The sequence below is a fragment of the Mercenaria mercenaria genome, chromosome 2 (genome assembly GCF_021730395.1).
Source record: "Mercenaria mercenaria strain notata chromosome 2, MADL_Memer_1, whole genome shotgun sequence".
Taxonomy (NCBI): Eukaryota; Metazoa; Mollusca; class Bivalvia; order Venerida; family Veneridae; genus Mercenaria; species Mercenaria mercenaria.
In genome coordinates, this window is record NC_069362.1 from 51,670,607 (window position 1) to 51,691,495 (window position 20,889).

General features: G+C 35.9%; 1 protein-coding gene across 2 annotated transcripts in view; it reads right to left on the minus strand.

The window, feature by feature from the left end:
- LOC123563952 (cytohesin-1-like) overlaps positions 1 to 20,160 on the minus strand; it is a 42,857-nt gene extending 22,697 nt beyond the window's left edge. For both annotated transcript variants that reach the window (XM_053536595.1, XM_045357143.2), the window contains exons 1-5: positions 20,142 to 20,160; positions 19,961 to 20,028; positions 19,300 to 19,366; positions 2,309 to 2,427; positions 1,663 to 1,743 (exon numbers count right to left, since the gene is read on the minus strand). In XM_053536595.1, coding sequence (XP_053392570.1) covers positions 1,663 to 1,743; positions 2,309 to 2,427; positions 19,300 to 19,366; positions 19,961 to 19,992 — 299 coding nt within the window. In that variant the 5' untranslated portion in view covers positions 19,993 to 20,028; positions 20,142 to 20,160. The remainder of the gene's footprint in view (positions 1 to 1,662; positions 1,744 to 2,308; positions 2,428 to 19,299; positions 19,367 to 19,960; positions 20,029 to 20,141) is intronic.
- Positions 20,161 to 20,889: the final 729 nt, after the last annotated feature.

Here is a 20,889-nt window from a genome sequence, read left to right on the forward strand (position 1 = left end):
TCACAAGGTTTTTCATTATTTGACCTACTGACCTAGTTTTTGAAGGCACGTGACCCAGTTTCAAACTTGACCTAGATATCATCAAGATGAACATTCTGACCAATTTTCATGAAGATCTTGTGAAATATATAGCCTCTAGAGAGGTCACAAGGTTTTTCTATTTTTAGACTACTGACCTAGCTTTTGACCGCATGTGACCCAGTTTCAAACTTGACCTAGATATCATCAAGGTGAACATTCTGACCAATTTTCATAAAGACCCCATGAAAAATGCGACCTCTAAAGTGGTCACAAGGTTTTTTCTATTATTTGACCTACTGACCTAGTTTTTGAAGGCACGTGACCAGTTTCGAACCTGACCTAGATATCATCAAGGTGAAACATTCTGACCAATTTTCATGAAGATCTTATGAAAATATATGGCCTCTAGAGAGGTCACAAGGTTTTTCTATTTTTAGACCTACTGACCTAGTTTTTGATGGCACGTGACCCAGTTTCGAACTTGACCTAGATATCATCAAGGTAAACATTCTGACCAATTTTCATAAAGACCCCATTGAAAAAATGTGACCTCTTAGAGTGGTCACAAGGTTTTTCTATTATTTGACCTACTGACCTAGTTTTTGATGGCACATAACCCAGTTTCGAACTTGACCTAGATATCATCAAGGTGAACATTCTGACCAATTTTCATGAAGATCTTGTGAAATATATGGCCTCTAGAGAGGTCACAAGGTTTTTCTATTTTTAGACCTACTGACCTAGTTTTTGACCGCACGTGACCCAGTTTCGAACTTGACCTAGATATCATCAAGGTGAACATTCTGACCAATTTTCATAAAGATTCCATGAAAAATGTGACCTCTAGAGTGGTCACAAGCAAAAGTTTACGCACGGACGCACGGACGGACGACAGACGACGGACGCTGCGTGATCACAAAAGCTCACCTTGTCACTTTGTGACAGGTGAGCTAAAAAAGAAAAAAATTGTGAACTACCCACTGTAAACTCTAAGACTGTAAAAATAGCAGCTTCTTAACAAATATGGCTGAGGTGATTTTGATGATCACTATATTACCATCCTTAATTCGGTTGAACTCATACCCTACCAGCTTACTTTCATTGACTGTAAAATATGTTTATTACTAAATAGAAAACACAAATATTTAGTTATCTTTAACCAACACTATATTGTAAGAGTAAAGTAAAGTATGTCTCGGATACTCAACAGCTTCTAGGATTTGACTGACATAAATTTTCCTCATCTTTACTTTCCAATTTTCACCTACATTTTTTTAACTATTATAAATCTTCTATCATCATAATGATAATTAACCCTTACAGACTTCAAAGATTGTACATAATTAACATTTTCCCCATCACAGACATAAACAATTACAATCACTTATATGTTTAACTATCGTGCAAAACCTACTGCAAAACCATTAATGATTGTTGGCATAAAACTTTGTAGTTATACCCAAAATGGCTATTTCATTGAAATATTAAATTCATGGAAATCAAATTTTGAAAGAAGAAAATAAATTGTAGGTGTGTTAAAAGGATAACTGACCTTCAGGTTGAAATCATATAAGACCTTGAAATCCACAAGAGGGAGTCCAACATGAACAATAATGATTTTATAATATATATGTAACAAACCTGAGTGCCTGTACAAGAATCATGTCCGAGAACTCGTGCAGGTTGACAAACGCCTTCAGCACATCAATGTTGAAGTCAGACCTGCAAAATAAATGTAATCAGTACACAGATTCAGTCGAAACATAATAAATCCTAACTTGGACTGTCACTCTATCTGCCTACACAATTTTGGCCCGTCTCAAAATATTTCATAGCCATTATCCTTTTTCCACTGAGGGATTACAGGGGAATAAAAAACACAAAGCTGATGCTATAAACAGTCTGGTTGATAATCTATCACATTCTTATATCATTTTCATTAACATTCAAAGCAGAAACTAGCATCCAGCTTTATATCGTTGGAAATGAAGGTCTTAGTATTTCTGTATTCAACCTGTGATTGTATGGTACAAAACTTCATTTGAATAATTCTATTCTCTAATGGTCACCAATCCATAATTATTCTACTTAGCTAATAAACATAGATATACCTTCTGTAATATCAAGTTTTCAAGAAGTCCTTGACAAAATTCAAAATCTGCACACTAAACACTACATCCTAACAGTCTCCAATAGTTGTTCCCTTGATGAAACAAACCTGCTCTTACTGTCCACACTTTGCTCTCATCCAAAAATTATTCCAAGATTAATCTTGTAAAATACTTACTTTTCACCCAGGTAGTCCCCAATGGCTGTTTTGTTGAGTCCCTCCCCCTGGTATAGGAACTGTGCCACATCTTCTGGTGTATTCTGTAGTAACCCATGCTCTATCAGGTATTCAATACCCTAGAAAAATAAACAACAAGAGCTGTCTCCGTAGGATGACACATGCCCCCGATGGCACTTTGAATGAATAGTTATGGCCGATGTTAAGAGTTTTGGACCTTTGACCTACGGAGCTGGGTCTTGCGCGCGACACATCGTCTTACTGTGTCACACATTCATGCATAGTTATTTTAAAATCCATGCATGAATGACAAAGATATGGACCGGACATGCCCATCAATGCACTATCATGAAAAATGATCTTTAACGTCTAAGTGTGACCTTGACCTTTGAGCTACGGACCTGGGTCTTGCGCACTGCACATCGTCTTACTGTGGTACAACATTCATGCCAAGTTATTTGAAAAATCCATCCATCGATGACAAAGATATGGACCGGACACGCCCATCAATGCACTATCCTTTAACGTCTAAGTGTGACCTTGACCTTTGAGCTACGGACCTGGGTCTTGCGCACTGCACGTCGTCTTACTGTGGTACACATTCATGCCAAGTAATTTGAAAATCCATCCATCGATGACAAAGATATGGACCGGACACGCCCATCAATGCACTATCCTTTAACGTCTAAGTGTGACCTTGACCTTTGAGCTACGGACCTGGGTCTTGCGCACTGCACGTCGTCTTACTGTGGTACACATTCATGCCAAGTTATTTGAAAATCCATCCATCGATGACAAAGATATGGACCGGACACGCCCATCAATGCACTATCCTTTAACGTCTAAGTGTGACCTTGACCTTTGAGCTACGGACCTGGGTCTTGCGCACTGCACGTCGTCTTACTGTGGTACACATTAATGCCAAGTTATTTGAAAATCCATCCATCGATGACAAAGATATGGACCGGACACGAAAATTGCGGACGGACCAACAGACTGACAGACCGACAGACCGACGGACAGACAGACGGTTCAAAAACTATATGCCTCCCTTCGGGGGCATAAAAATGATATACTTAAACTAGAAATAGCTTTTCTTTAACTTTCACTGAGAACACACAAGCTTCCTCAAGCATAATTCTACTGGACATAAACAATCCGGTGAAAGAAATCTTATTTTTCTCTGGTAATATAAGAGCAACCCCTATGGCAATGTTGTTATACATTGCAATTACACACAAAGGAAGTATTTCATTAAATCTGAACACACAAATATATCTCCTTTCTGGAGCTGCAGGTCAATCATTAAATATCTTCTCCCTGGCTACACCAGAGCTAGAAATGTCTTGACATTTTTTCATACATCAAATTATTTATGATTAGGAAGAAAACCCGACATCTGTCATTTATTTCTGTCTGATTACGTGACTTATCAATGAAAGCCAAATTAAGTGTTTAGACAAAATTTCTGATAATTCTGAGAAAGTTCCTATAATAACTCAAGGCACAATTTATCAACAGAAAACTAGAGCTATCACTAAAGGTGATGAATGTACCCCCCGCATGCACTGACACAGTACATTGCAATTTGACGCACACAAGATTGCATAATTATGTGGACTGTATGTATATAGACTGTATGTATACAGTATAGTAACAAAAAACAAAGTCCCATAACTATGGCAGAATATTTATCTAAAAGAATGTAACATGCACCATGCACAACTAGGGTGGTACTGATCACTTGGTGAATGTTTCATTAAATTGTGATGATAAGGGTTTGGTAGATTAGGCACGCACAAGATTGCATATGCAGACTGTATGTACATAGTATGTTAACAAGAAACAAGTCCCATAACTCTGCAATTTTTGTCACTGAAAGAACCTAACATGCCCCATGCACAAACTACTGTTGTTACTGATCACTTGTGTGAAGTTTCATTAAATTGTGTCAAGGGATGAGGAGAGATGGTGCGCACAAGATTGTGTCCATGTATTAGTTATAGTAACAAAAACAAAGTCCCATAACTCTGCAAATTTTTTTTCTGAAAGAACCTAACATGCCCCATGCACAAGTACTGTTGTTACTGATCACTTGTGTGAAGTTTCATTAAATTGTGTCAAGGGGATGAGGAGAGATGGTGCGCACAAGATTGTGTCTATGTATATAGTATAGTAACAAAAAAACAAAGTCCCATAACTCTGCAAATTTTTTTTCTAAAAGAACCTAACATGCCCCATGCACAACTACTGTTGGTACTGATCACTTGTGTGAAGTTTCATTAAATTGTGTCAAGGGGATGAGGAGAGATGGTGCGCACAAGATTGTGTCTATGTATATAGTTTAGTAACAAAAAAACAAAGTCCCATAACTCTGCAAATTTTTGTCGCTGAAAGAAACTTACATGCCCCATGCACAACTACTGTTGTTACTGATCACTTGTGTGAAGTTTCATTAAATTGTGTCAAGGGGATGAGGAGAGATGGTGCGCACAAGATTGTGTCCATGTATATAGTATAGCAACAAAAAAACAAAGTCCCATAACTCTGCAATTTTTTTTTCTGAAAGAACCTAACATGCCCCATGCACAAATACTGTTGTTACTGATCACTTGTGTGAAGTTTCATTAAATTGTGTCAAGGGGATGAGGAGAGATGGTGCGCACAAGATTGTGTCTATGTATATAGTATAGTAACAAAAAAACAAAGTCCCATAACTCTGCAAATTTTTTTTCTAAAAGAACCTAACATGCCCCATGCACAACTACTGTTGGTACTGATCACTTTAGTGAAGTTTCATTAAATTCTGTCAAGGGGATAAGGAGAGATGGTGCGCACAAGATTGCGTCTACGGACAGACGGACAGACGGCCAGACGGACAGACAACCTGAAACCAGTATACCCCCCCTTACAACTTTGTTGTCGGGGGGTACAAAAAGCTGCAATTTTAGCTACCAAGAACAGTTTCAAGTTCATACGAGACAAAACTAAACTACTGAACAAGAACTCCGCCAAGCAGGGCAATATACGCCCAAAGGGTTACAACAATGGATAATGGAAGCAAAATTTCTTTTTGGTGGGAGGCGTGAGTGGACGGGGGGAAGCAGGGTGTGTGTGTGTGGTGGTGTGGCAAGACACTAAATGATTTTTTTTTTTTTTTTTTTTTTTTTTTTTATTCTCATCACCACATGCTATTATATTCCAAGTTTCAAGTTGGTACCTTTAATATTTTTTTAAGTTATGCTCTGGACACGTAATATGATGGGCAGATTTGACCTTGCTGTGAGCTTGACCTACCTACACCCTAAATCCCAAATTTGAAGTCAATACCTTGAATGTTTAATAAACTATGCTCTGGACACTAAATATGTTTTTCCAGAACAGGGATATGAAAAGTCTTTTACATATCAAAATTGATTTTTTAATTATTCCACCATTCATTTCCTTAATAAACTTCTAATAGGACTTATTTTAAGTAAAGTCATATCATATCTAAAGGCCCGGTCACACCGCCGAACTTTGTTGGAGCGTTCCTGGAGCGGTGAAAAAATTTCATCACCGCTCGTTACCGTTCACCACCATTTAACAGAAGTTGGCCCCCGTTAAGGCAACGCCGTATACGCTCGGCCACCGCTGATGGTCCCTCCTACCGCTCCGAAAGTTTTGAGCTGCACAAAATATTGCGAGCGGTGAGGAGCGGGCAATTTTCCGCTCCGGCAAAGTTCACCACCGCTCTAACAACGCCCAGTCAAGTTTGGCACCGCTAGACGCAAGTTCGTGGACGCTTGGGTCCGCTAGGCCAACGCAGAAATCTTGAACGCTGGACCACCGCTGCTTCGCCAGCTTTGCCCGGGCGGTGATTAAACGTTGCACAAACTTTGGTGGAGCGGTTGTAAGCATTTTACGAGCGGACACGGGACTGCTGGAACGGTGTCGGGCGTTGAAGCAGCGATCCATTGCGGTGATGAACTTTGGTTTGGCGTTGGTATGGAGGTGTCGGAGTGGGACCAGAACTTCACTATCGACTTCTATAAAAAAAATCTATCAGAACTTCTATCAAAGCGATCCATTCAGCTCCGTAGTCAAAAGCGGTATGCCGCTAAACCAACTTTAAAACCCCGCCGAGCCAACGCACGCATGCGCGGAACGTCGCTCTGTCAACGCTCGCGTCACCGCTAAACCAACGCTCGCTACCGTTAAACCAACGCTAAAGCAACGCCGGCTTCAGCGGTGCACCTCTAAGGCAACGCCCGTGTTTTCGATTTTTTTCCTATTTTGTGCGCGGTGACGAACGTTGTCTAAATTCCGCCCCCTCTCCCTACCGTTGAAGGAACGCTCCAACAAAGTTCGGGCGGTGTGACCGGGCCTTAAGCTTCAGACATGACTACTTCCAATCAAGACAAGACAAGAATTATGGAATGACTAGAACATCACATTAACCAGGACTTAGTCTAAGTTATCCTTTATATAAGATCATAGTCACTCTCACACAAAAACAATAAAAAAATCTATCTGTTAGTTTATTTAAAGTTGACACTGGTTGCCAACACATTTTAGGTTTTGAAGGAAAATCTAAAAGCTTCCCCTGATTTTTTCATGAGCAAGATGTAAAGCATCTACACTGGACCTTAAGACTATCAGTTTATATATATGGAGAGCCATTTGAACCCATAACATTCCGCTTGTTAAGCCTGAGAGCACTAACCATTGAGGATGGCTGCAAAAGAAGTAAGGTAAAAGTTCTGTTTTATACTGTAGAAGAGGTGGGCGTATCTCCTAGGAATCACTGAGCTAAAAATAAAATTACAAAATCAACAAGTATAAGATTCCACATAAAATTTCTATTCTATATTTAACATTACTCTAGAGATCTTTCTGTGAACATAAACTTAATTAATTTGTGATTTTCTTCCATGTTCCATCAATACTTGGATGTAGGAGTGCTACTTGGAGGAGATCAATGGCATGATTTAAGAAACTTTTAGTAAAGTCATATTTCTGTAGCTAAATTTATTTATTTATTTATTTGGGTTTAACGGCGCACCAACACAGTATAGGTTATATGGCGCCAAACAGGACTACAAATTTTGGTTCCACATCTCATTTACATCGAAATAAAAACATGAGGTATGGAATCAAAATTTGCATACCAGTGCTGGAATCACAGAGTTACTGCAAAACCAAGTGTTAAGACCCTAATAGTCGCCTCTTATGATCATGCAAGGGTAAGGCAGTGGTTCCAATTCTTTTCATACACAGACCGTCCCAGAACCACATGGGGCAGTTGGGTGCCTCTCTTGTTTCTGTAGTACAGCTACATTTGTTTTCTCTATTTGAAAAAAGATCAATTAAATCAGAGACTGGTGACAATCTAAATCTATGAGAACATTCTAAATTTTATTACTTTTATTTCATTTAACAAGAGGGCCCTGAAGGCTCTGTATCACTCACCTGACCTAGTTCTAGGCATAGATCTCCTAGAGACAAACATTTTGACCATGTTTTATTTAAATTAGGTAAATTGTTAACCAAATTTCTCTATGATTTGACCTAATGACATAGTTTTTAACCTGAGGTAAACTACTTTTAAACTTTACCTAGGTTTCATACAGACAAACATTCTGACAAAGATTATAAATTTTATGATGATAAAGCTGAAAAAGTGGCATCTACAGTGATAACAAAGTTTTTCTATGATATGACCTAATGACTTTGCTTTTTCCCAAAACGACCCAGTTACAAATTTGTCCTAGATTTTAAACAGGCAAACATTCCTCCAAAGTCTCATGAAGGTCAGGTAGAAAATGTCTTTTCAACAATTTAACAAAGTGACTTCGTTTTTAACCTAGATTTCATGATAAAAATTTATAATAATTATGCAAAAATGTTGTATCTAGAGTGTTGACAAGCTTTTTCTATGATATGACTTAGTGACCTAATTTAAGATTTCAAATAACCCAGTTTTGAACTTGTCTTACATTTCAAAGACATTAACATTCTGACAGAGTTCTATGAAGATCAAGTAGTAAATGTAGCCTATAACAGTATGAACAATGTTTTTCTATGATTTGACCTAGTGACCTAGTTTAAGACCCGAGGTAAAGAAGTTTTGAACTTTACCTAGATTTTATAGAAGCAAACATTCTGACAAAGACTTATGATGATCAGGTAGAAAATGTTGCCTCTAGAGAGTTAACAAGGTCTTTCCTTGATCTGACCCAGTGACCTAGTTCCTGACCTCATGTAACCTGTTAACAAGCTTTTTCTATGATCTGACCTAATGACCTAGTTTATAATCCCTGGAAACCCAGTTTTAAATCTGACATAAACTTCATACAGACAACCATTCTGAAGTGCCAGACTGTCACAATATAGGCCCATCGGATGAAAACTGTTCGATTTGGAGAGCGGACAAGGATAAATTTGCAGTTTTTCGAGTAATTCAAGGGCCATAATCCAAGAGTGCCTGGGGCAATTTGGGTGGATATCGAACTTGGCCAAGATATTATGCCCACAAACATTGTCAGCAAGTTTGGTGAAGATCATATGAAAACTGTTTGACTTAGAGAGCGGACAAGGCTAAAGTCACAGGTTTTCAAGTAATTCAAGAGTGCCTGGAGCGATTTGGGTGGTTATCAAACTTGGCCGAGATATTACGCCCACAAACATTTGTCATCAAGTTTGGTGAAGATCGGATGAAAACTGTTCGACTTAGACAGCGGACATGCTTTGGACGCCGACCACCCGCCCGCCACGGGTGTTCACATAACAGGCCCCGCTATTTCAGAGACGGGCATATAAAAAGGTGAAGCAGAAAATGTGGGCTGTACAGTGTTAACAACAGGGTTGCCACTTTTTTGATGACACATGACCACAGACATATGGTGACTAAAATACTCTTGTGCTGAAGTGAGATAAGAATATCTAGTCCTTATTTAAACAATTCTTAATATTAATTCTTTAATATATCATTTCTATTTGGATATGAAGCATAACGGATTTCTTTAAAGTTTACAACTAAGTCGTTATTCTAAAGTATGACAGTAGATAGGAAAAAAAACTGTGGTTTACCAAACTGTTTTACCATTAACCAGAATAGTTCAGAATGAATATTGAGTCTGACAAACAGCAATAACTCATTACCATACTTCTGATGACCATATTATCATTAATGAACTTTTTCATTTAAATTAAAGGTCAAAGACCCACAGTGCTTGACTGGGTTTTTCTCTTTATGGTCATGGAATGATACCCATTTTTGTTCATACACAGTTGCCTGGATTGAACTAATTAAAACAGGACATAGCTTGAACCACATGGCCACAGAATCCACAGCAAATATCAGTGAAATTTTCACGTTATTAACCCTATCTGGTAAAACCATTATCTCACAAAAATATGAGATGATTCAATCCTAAATTATTCCACCAAATATGTTATATAGGTCTCTGGTCCATCTCAAATATACAATTAACCAGGTAATCAGAAAGAGAGAGAAAAGAAGTGCCGGTGTGGCTACAAGAATTAGTCTTCATTGTAAAATTATTAGTAAACAAAGACTTTCAGAGATCTGATTATACATTTCTTGACCAATGTCACTTGAAACATTTGCCAGTTCCCTTAGACTCTGAACCTTAGCACTGACAGTCTGAAGCCAGATGATATGACATCAACTAAGCTGCATTCTGGTCTAGACTCACACCTATGACAACTTCACATGACAGGGCACTGATTTTTCCTCCTACTCTGTTGTAACATTATTCCTGTTCTAATCTAAACCGGAGACATACATCTTATTTCTTCCTGTCTCAACTTACACACAATTTCCCTGATTTGTTCCAGTATCTTCAAGTTTCCATGAGACACTATTATATTTCTTCCTGCCACTTTTACATATACAGACTTACTTTCATTCAAGCTGTAAATGACCTGAGTGGAATGCAGAACAAGAACCAGTCCTTGTATCTCAGGCTATCATTGGCCGACTTATTTCATACCAGAATAGACATCTCAACAGCAACAATGGCAGCAAGATAGCAATGGCAAAACAATTGAAGTCTGTAAAACTTCTTTCTATGTCTTAAACAATTAATGGACAATTGCATACATTTTAAATATTTCTCCCTTTGCTGGCCTATGTTTATTCATGTTCTGTTCACAGTATCTGTACTGACACAATGATTACCCAATGCCTAATGTAGATGGGAAAGTAATGGCATCCATTAACACTAGTCCATCTTCCTTGTCCAAGAAACAGAACAATAAATGTCAAGTTAAGTATTGTATTCATTTACAACAGACAGGAAGAAATTGAGAGTGTTTAGACTTTTATTCTTTTCTAGCTTTGTCTCATTAAGGAAGTAATGTAGTTGTGACTACTGCACATAATGATGTAAGTATACACTTGTTTAATTTACATCAATTAAAGACCATTATATAGACCAAGTTCCATGACTACTTTAATAACAGTTACTAGTACTTGACTGATAGAGTTTCACGCATCCTCCACAGACCACAGCATCCTCAGGTTGACATGTATACAACTTTACACTCCAAACCTGTCAATGTAGAGTTAGGCTTCCCTTCATCTCTGATACAGTGTTAAAGCAAGATGTGATCTTCACTCAATCTAATTGACAGAAATGGACAGAATTCATGAAAGCAAATGAGATTCTGACAAACATGTAATCTGTCTTGCCACAACAACACTGAATGGCCAGCTGGCCTAGTTGTTGCTGTTTTAAGTCTGTCTATTGCTCGCCCCGCCCCATCCCCCCCCCCCCCTCCCCCAACAAACAGTCACCCCACTCACTCTCCACCAGCCACACAAAGAAGAGCAAAGTAATTTTTTAAAGGGCAAACTAATAGAATTTATGCATGGTTATTTCTTTAAAATTTATGAAGTATCTTACTTCCATTTAGCTATAGAATTAAAGTTTATGCAATATATTGGTGTAGAAACATTGCAATGTCTCTTTAAATGTGTTGAAAATACTTCAAAACTAAATACTGCAATTTATGTAAAGAAAACTGCAGAGAACAGAAGAGAAAGCCTGACAGAACTTTTGAATGGAATCAGATCTTGAAACAAAGAAGCACCTGTATTCAATACTTATTTCTAACCACTGCTTTTTTCCGAAACAAAAAAACACAAGCTTTCCCACCTGGCATCCTAAATCTGAGGTGATATCAAGTACACCCAGGAAATAAAAGTGAGAACATTTCACTGCACTTAAATCCAAAACAAATATGCAACATTTTATAAACATTAATCTATTTTGGTCATGATTTATTTAGTCAAAGTATATCTGTTGCTGATAATTCAATTATGCCATATCATTAATTATTTTCATAATTCATTTATATCTTACAGAATTTACATAAAGTTGCCAAACGGTATGTTTTTATCTCAGGTGAACATGTTTCAATTTCAAAAATGCATCAAGCATGCATTACATTTGAATTAGAAAAGTCAGGGATCAGCCTAGGTCAAAATTTTAGGGAGAAGTGACTTCTCCCTCCACAGAATTTAGGGAGAAGTTGAGAAATTTAAGGAGAAGAATCGGCATAGCATTCAGTTTCTTGCCCATATATATCCACTTTCTGTGGGTCTAGCTGTAACTTATAAACAGTAAATATTTAAGGAAATTGATTCTTGCATTATCATTTTCATGAATTTCTAAATAAAGTATAAACTTAGCTATGAAAAAGTCGCCTTTAAATTTTTATCCGAAATTTACATGTCCGAAATTAGTAAATTTAACAGGTGCACGATCAAAACGGCGTGAAAATTTTCATTAATGTTTCGATTCTCGTACTTTTATAATGCCGATTTTTGCACCAATTTGTTCAGATTTATACATTTAATTTATTCATTTATTATTTTTTTCGAAAATAATACCAAACTCGTAGTTAATGGCGATCTTTTTACAATATTTTGTACGGCAGTTCTGACGTCCGCGAAATCATTTTTTATCCACAGTACCCGTGCCGTTCATTTACAGAAATTGACCGTAATTATGGTAATTGAAATAATTTTTGAAGTAATCTTTAATAAAATGAAAGAATAATATACAATTGTTGCATAAAATCATGCTCTCGTTAAGTTTATCGGCTTTTTACACGCCGATTGAAAATTTTCAAAATGGCGGCGGCTTACAATATTATTGATTGACACTGTTAGATATTAACGCTACGATTGGCTGAAGTTTGACAGGCGAGTAGGCGGGGTTGACTATGGATTTATCGATAATTTAATCTAGAATATGCATCAAGTTTTGCAACTTAAGTAAACAGATAATAACTCGCTGAAAAACTCGGCGATTTGGATTTCGCCCGGAGGCGATAATTAAGCGAAGTGGCCGACTTTAAAGCGACGATATCGCTCAAATCGCCTTGTAGGCTGATCCCTGAAAGTTAGAAATTTATAGTGTGAGCCAAAATCTGCAATTCCAATAAAACATGCTGAATCAAATTATCTACTTATTTGATTCCCCACTCCCTATTTTAAGTAACAAAAATAAATACAAACAAAGAATCTGTTTTGCTATACAACAAGAAACATATTGCCTAAGGATGTATGCATTCTGTTTTATAGGTCATGTCTTCAGAGTGAAGGAAGGAGAGATTGCAGAAATTCATAAAGACCAGTGCCTGGTATAATAATAAAAAGTTTCTGCAAGAGGGGTGAGCTTCTCCTTTTTTTATTATAAAGAGCCTGTCACCATAAAAAGCATGATCATTTCCCTAAGGTATTGGCTGGTGTCAGAACACTTTCTTTTTTCTCCAGCTCATCTGCATTTACCACTTACTGTTAATGAAGTTGGGAAATGAAGACCCTACTAGTAAGAAGTATGAACTAGAGAATGGGTAATATAACTTTAGAGCTTTTGTCTGCACAATTTTCAGCAAATTTAAACAACATAGAACTGGCTGTTCCCTCCCTGGAAAAAAAAGCACATGAAAGTTCCGCTTAATTAAAATCAACTTCTTTCCCTTGATCTTGAAGAAAACTTGATTACATGTAGACCTTGAAGAGTTCTTGATTACATGTAGATCTTGAAGAGACCTTGATTACATCTGATTTACATGTAGATCTTGAATGGCCCTTAATTGTACACTTAAGATCTTGAAGGGCCCTTGATTACACGTAGATCCTGTTGGGCCCTTGATTACACATAGTTCTAAACCAGTGCTCTAAAGGAGGTTATAGCGTAGATTTTCCCCCCAAGACTGATATCATTCCAGCTCTGGGAGTAACTAATATGTGATATGTACAAGCATAATTATGGAAACAAAAAGGGACTGATTAAAAGAGAAAAGTGTTATCAGGTTAACATAAAGTACCACCTTTGTCCACTGAAAGCCAGTAATCTCCCCTAATATACATGCAATTAATGCCTTAATTAATGAAAATGATGTCCCAGTAAAAGGAAACACTAGCTTAATTAAGAAAACTATTCCACAGAGAAACCCTAATCCTTACAGAAAATTACCTTAATTGAAAAGTAAGATCTGATTTCACCTTTCAAGTAACAAGATATGATTCATGAAGAATCATTTACCAAGTAAATCAGTCACAAACTAACTGTGCTTGACATAGATTACATAAAAGTTTCACTTGAAAGCTGGGCTATCTAAGCAACTGCATAATCAAGTGTTAAAACAGGCAATGAAGTCTTTAAATCAATCATATCTGACAGGGAAATGGTTTAGTATCTTATAAAAAGTTCCAAAATATATTGAGAAAAAATATTTGTTTCATTCACTGAGAAATATAAACAGATGTGTTCCTCTTCTAAACTAATGTAAACTGAAGTATAACCACAGTAATGATATTTTATGTCTCTTTTTTTAAAGGATAATATGATTTTATTGAAAATACAAGGTGTTCAGAATCAACTATATCAACTGGATTTTGGTGCTTTTTACATCATTATCCTATTGGTAAAGAAATACTCTATCAAATACCAAAAACTAACTAGATTCCACAACAATCGCAGTAGTACATTAGGTTACTCAGAACAACTAAGTGTATGGACTATAGTATGACCCAACTAGAAAATCTGCTGTATCTTAATTAATGAAGTTATATTTTGACTGCAAACTTAACTGAGTTATGTTAACTTATAACACTATCTAACAATACTAAAGGTTTCATTGATTTCTAACTGCTATTCACAACTTGACTGGTTTGTGAAGATCCCTTCCCTGTAACCTCTGGCTGTATTACCTAGACAGAAATTTACCCCTCTGAGACAAATTCTTAAAAACAAGTTTTTTTCGTTTTTTTTACCCCTCATTTTATTACCTACATCAACCATGTATTCACCTATTTACTTTTGTATCATCATAATTTTTTCAGTGTACAATAAATGAATAAATATTTTCCTGATCGAGTACCTCCTGAGTACCTCCTTAAATTGAAGAGCCCCAACAACAGACATTGTGTAAAAACTCAATCACGACTGTAACAGAAATAAAGATCTTTAAATATATTTTTTCCGCAGGAAAGAAGTGAGTAAGTCCACTATCACTGGCAAACAACATGATCCAATCAGACAGTGATTAATTTCCGTGGTATCAATAGCGGACAAACACGAACCATTGCAAGTGGTTAGGCAAACATTTACAGTAACCATAATAACAAAATAATTTCTTCTTATATTCCTGATCTGTATCAATATATACGTGCTGAATTGGTTTGTATTGATTAAAGGTATCCAGCATTTGTTTTATCAAATGATATATTTAAAGAAAAACGATGCTTATAAAAAGCATAAAAGATAACTTATCATGTACTTAAAAGTGCCTTAAAATCAGATCATTCACTTTAAATAGTAACATTTTCCTTCTTACTTTGCCTCGATTTAATACCTTTGCAAATAAATGAAGGCACAAAGTTATAAAATTGATGTAAAACTCTTCATGATTCCACACATAGCATTCCACCCATAACATTAATCCATAAAAAGAAAAACACTGATAACCTGAACTGCATATGAGAAAAAAATCGAATGATTCCAGACGCTTTCATGATTTTTAGTTTGTACGATGTCCATACAAGTCCTGTTGTAACTAGAAATGTGTCCATAGGACATGGATAGCTCTGCTATATCATCTTAGAACACAGAAAGTAAGTCCTGTCAGTACTGGCACTATGACAATAGAACATGTATACATTGTACTGAAGCCATAGACTGGAAAAGAAATATAACAATACATATTCATTTCAGTTTGAACAACATGATTTGAATACCCTTCTATGCATATAAATTTTAGTTATAGACCTGACAAGAAAAATGACACTAAATCTTTTGACTTTAAAGTGTGAACTGGGTCTAAGTCTTGCACTTGATACACCGCATTACTGTGGTGAATGTTTGTGCTACTTGAATATTCGTGCATGTGTATAGAAATACAAAAGTAATTGACGAAACAAGAAAAATTCCGTAAAACCTTTGAGCTAAGTGTCTACATCTTACAGGCAACACATCATCTTGTAAAGTCAAGTTATATGAATATTCATCCAAGCATACAAAAATTATGACCTTGACCTTTCGGCTTGGGGACTACGAAAGGTCTTGAACTAAACATACTTATAAGATATGTTGACTGTTTGTGCCAAATTACTTGAATATTAATCCATTCATACAGGAGTTGCAGAACTTTTAAATGTTACCTTGACCTAAAAGTTACGATGCGGACAAGAAAAATGACCTCAAATCTTTACCTCTTTGATCTAAGGGTCTGGACTTGCAAGCATCATGTCATCTTATTATGGTGGTGATATGTGCCAAGTTATTTCAAAATCCAGCTATGCATAACAAAGTTATTGACTGGACTTGATTTTCTGAACACATAAACATTTAAATCTTTGACCTTTAAGTGTGACCTTGACCTTTAAGCTAGGGGTCTGGTGTTGCACTTGACATGTTGTGCTGTTGGTATTTATTTGTGCCACATTATTTCAAAATCAAGCAATACACAACACAGTTATCAGTCGGACATGATGTTCTGCACCAACACAAACACTCCGAGGACACACACAGACACATACGAGAAGGGTAACACCATGGGTATGAAAAATTAAATATTCTCTGTTAGAACTTTGACAAATCAAGAATACAAAAGGAGCTTTTATATATTTTGTTATTTATATGTATGGTATCTACATTTACTTCCTGCTGATATATCAGTTATTTTCTCTGGTTATTTGCTCTGGAAACCATTACAATTATCATGATAATTACTCATGGAAGCTATTTCCTTCTGCTACTGACTCTTCCAAGAAATTTACAAAAAAACTCATTCATTTATGTACATTCCACACAACATCATGATATATAGAGGATGCCATGCCAACTGTCTTAAAATGACCCTCCAAATCATTAAACAGGACAATAAAGTTCTTGTTCCTAAATTTTTCCCCTGCCAAAAAAGTCACTGACCCAAGAAAAGAGAGAGCTGACAAGTTTATCAGAAACATTTCAATCATAATTCCAGGAGAGATTATGTCTGATTATTGATGGAAACTTCATCTCAGCACAAACTGTTTAACAGCTGACAGCATAAGAAGAACTGGTTTGAGATTATTAGATGATGGATTAAATTCACATTATGCAAATCCTCCTAAATTAAACAGATGACCTCTACCAAATTTCATTTAAATCTTTGGTGTTACTCTATGATTAAAACTACTCTATGATTAAAACTAGGGATGGGAACAAATATTCGAATATTCGAAAATCGGTCGAATATTCGAATATGAAAATCAAATTCGAACATTCGAAATTATTGTTGTGTTTTTTTTTCAAAGTAAGTATCATTGATTTTGGGCAATATGAGCATGCTAATTCTACAGAATAAAACCATGTCATGTTTGTTTATTGCGTATCAAAAGATGTCCAATTAACAAGAAAATAGCAATGCATAATTGGCAGGGGCCATCGTTACGGATTAACAGTTTGCAACAGGCATCAATGTGTCAGATGCATGTCAAAAGATGTCCAATTAACAAGAAAATTGCAATGCATAATTACCTGGGGTCATCGCTACGGATAAACAGTTTGTATTTGGTGTAAATGTGATATTTTTTTTATCTTTTGTTCATTTTTATTGGCGCCTGTTTTATGTAACAAGTTATAGAATTTTTTTTTTTGAAAACAATATCAAACGTGTAGATATTGTCGATCTTTTCACAATATTTTGTATGACGTTTCAAACCATCCGCAGAATCGGTTTTCATCCGCCATCGGCAGTATTCGAATTAAATTTTGAAGTACTTTATAATAAAATCAAGAAATAACATATGATTGATGCATAAGTTAATGTTGAAGGAGGTTTAAGTCTGCCTTACTTGCTTTTTACACGCAATTTTTACACGCCGATTGAAAATTTTCAAAATGGCGGTGGTAATACAACAGCGCGTCATGTGTTTAAATGGGACGACCTGCTATTTTTAGATAAAACTGCGACGGTCTAAATTATAATCATTTTGATTTTTTGTATCATTTTGAAGCTAAAACACTGAATTAGTTAAATCTTTTCATGATTAAACTGACAGAATCGTGAAATAAAACGCTAAGATCGGCAGGTTATGCTAGGTAGGATCGGGTTACCCGAAACACACATTTTTTTGCCTTATTACGTACAATGATCCACGCTTTAAACAAATGAATACCTTGAGTATATGCCAATCACTTAATAAGAATTTAAATTTTCCATTAAAACAAACCGAATATTCGAATATATTCGAATATGGCAAACCGAATATTCGAATATTGATTTCAGTATTCGTTCCCATCCCTAATTAAAACAGTACTGTTCCATTTATCATTGTATATTTTGCAATCTAAATCAAGGGCCATAACTCTGGTCTGGCTGAATGAAATCTCTAAATAAAAACCCAGGACCAAAACATCACATGCTGAATAATATTCCTGTAATGTTTCATATTCCTGGGTCAAATACTTTTTGTGAGACATGTGACATGAACTGTTAGGCCCTTTTTAAGCATATTTTTACTGTGAAGGGCCATGGCTCTGTTGTGGCTGTGTGAGATCCCAAGTAAAACATCAAGTGCACAACTTTACATGCTGAATAACAATCCTATGATCCAGAGTCATCAAAACAGAATGAAAGCACATCAAAACCTTAACATGAAATTCTAAGTAAAAAGGGGGCATAATCATAGAATGTTGGGGCAAGAGTTATGGTAATAACACAGATAAAATGAAAGTACCATGGTGCAAATGCAGACACATACACAGACGCCAGGGCTGGTAGGACAGCTCTCCACATGCTTTGTATAGTCCAGCTGAAACCCACACAGAACTATTCCAGGTCACAAAAGCTATTCCTTGAATTATACCTATAACAATTAGTAAGCCATAACATCACATAGATGTAATCAAACTAAATCGAAGCAATATGTCTAAAGCAGACATTATCCTGGTAATTATCTCTGAGATTAACAGTGCCTCAACCTCAAGGTAAGTCAGGCTGCCAGCAATGTGAGGCCCAGAACTTCCAGATGTTATAGATCATAATCAGAAGCTAGTATTCTTTGATCAGATTTTATACCAGACTATAATGGTGATTCTACTGAAGATACTAACAACAAGAAGGAAAAAGACCTCCACACAGTACAATACAACCCTACAAAATCAAAGTATTTATGCTATGTGCATAATGTACAGAGATATCTCTGAATAAAAAACTACTTTCAAAGGAAGTAATTTTTATTTACAGTTTATCTGTTACAAGGTAAAGGAACCTCTGCTTTTCTGCCTGAAGTTCTCTAAAACATGCTCACTGACCTCATAAACAATAAGCATGTTTTTTTCCCAGACTTTATCAACATTCTCAGAACCATTTTGCAATGATAAGTAGCAGCATAAATGCTGACTTATGTAATATTTCCTTCGTTTCATCAAAACTGAATCCTGTACAAGTCACATTTTTTCTGCCCTTCAACATAGGAAACGTACCTTTTTAGGGTCCATATTAAACTTCTTTTTGCCAATGTTGATCTGCTTGGTCTTCGGATTGTTCTTACTAAAAATACGAACGTTTTATAATGTAATATGCATAAATCTGAGTTTATTACTTATTCTAATATGCTTGTTTCTGTTAAAACATGCTAACGCTAAAATGACGTCACGTTAACGTGCGATGACAACAATATTTTTGCTGTGACCAAGAAAGAGTGCTACTATATTTTATCTACTGTTTTATATCAAGAGCATATTTGAATCGAAACAATGTATAGCAAAATCGTGTTTTACTTAAATTAATACACTCCAATCAGTTATATGTCCCCAAAATAATTAACTAGGGATACGCCCTCGTGAAATTATTCCGCAGACGTATAACCTATTTTCGTGCATTAAAGATGTTAAAACACAGTTTTTCTATACATTACTTCCAAAATGCAAAAATAAACATTTTTCTTAATAGTGGCTATTAGTGGACAATAGAATCGACACAAAAAAGGCAGAATGATGTAGTGGGGGCAAACCAAATACAGATGGTCCATTGTTAAGCACTAAGAAATGCGGTCTTTATTAATTTTGAATTTTATTTACATACTCTAATTTTGATAAAACTATGAAGAAAGTCTCCATTGATTAATGAGATAAACATAAATACCTTTCCTCAGACCCATCATCCATCTGTTCCATTTCATTGGTAACTTCTGCTATCTCATCTTTCAGTTGCTGAAATGTAAAACAACACACATCACTTATATTATATTGCTGTTGATTTTTCCTGGAAAGAATTTATAATATTCATACACTTCTTTTTATTATGTAACAGCAAGTTAACTTACATCCGGATTTCATTCCAGAACAAACCAAGTCATTAGAAAAGATTGGTGAATGGGAAAATTGTCTATTTCAATATATTGGCCTAACTCTAATTTTGATGTAATCAACATAAAAACCAATAGGAAAGTTGTATTTATCTACTTACAAACAACACTCTAAAACACTTGTTTATAACACTTAATATTTCTGTCTTCTTTTCACTTCTTCTTTCATTTCTGGTCATTGAAAACAGATTATATTCTTAAAACAATGCAAGTCCATGTTTATAAACTGTCTGATAATCCATTAATTAACATCACAGCTCCATGATTAACACTCCATTATATCTTGGTAAACAAATGGTCAGGGAAGACCTGAGAAGACAATATGGCCCTGAAGACATCTGCTTGCCATAGATAATGTAGTTAAGTAGAGGTCAATTCTAGAATCATAAACCATTTTAAATATGGACAGTTTATGTCTATTTTATGTCCTCAGTTAAGATAGCTACCTAATTGGATAATGACTCTCTTAGACCACACATGTCAGACAGGATCAGTAACAAACTATTTAAAGAGGGAACAACACTAGCTGAAAACTGATGATCAATGTAATATATCAAAAGAACTGGAAGTCAATAAAATGAAATATAAAAGTTATTGATATTACTGAAGTTGGAGATCATGTGCACCTGGCTGATGTGTAAATGGCTGTCTTGTAGTAAAACTGGTACAATTATTGCTCCTATAATCATGCTACAAGTGTCAATGT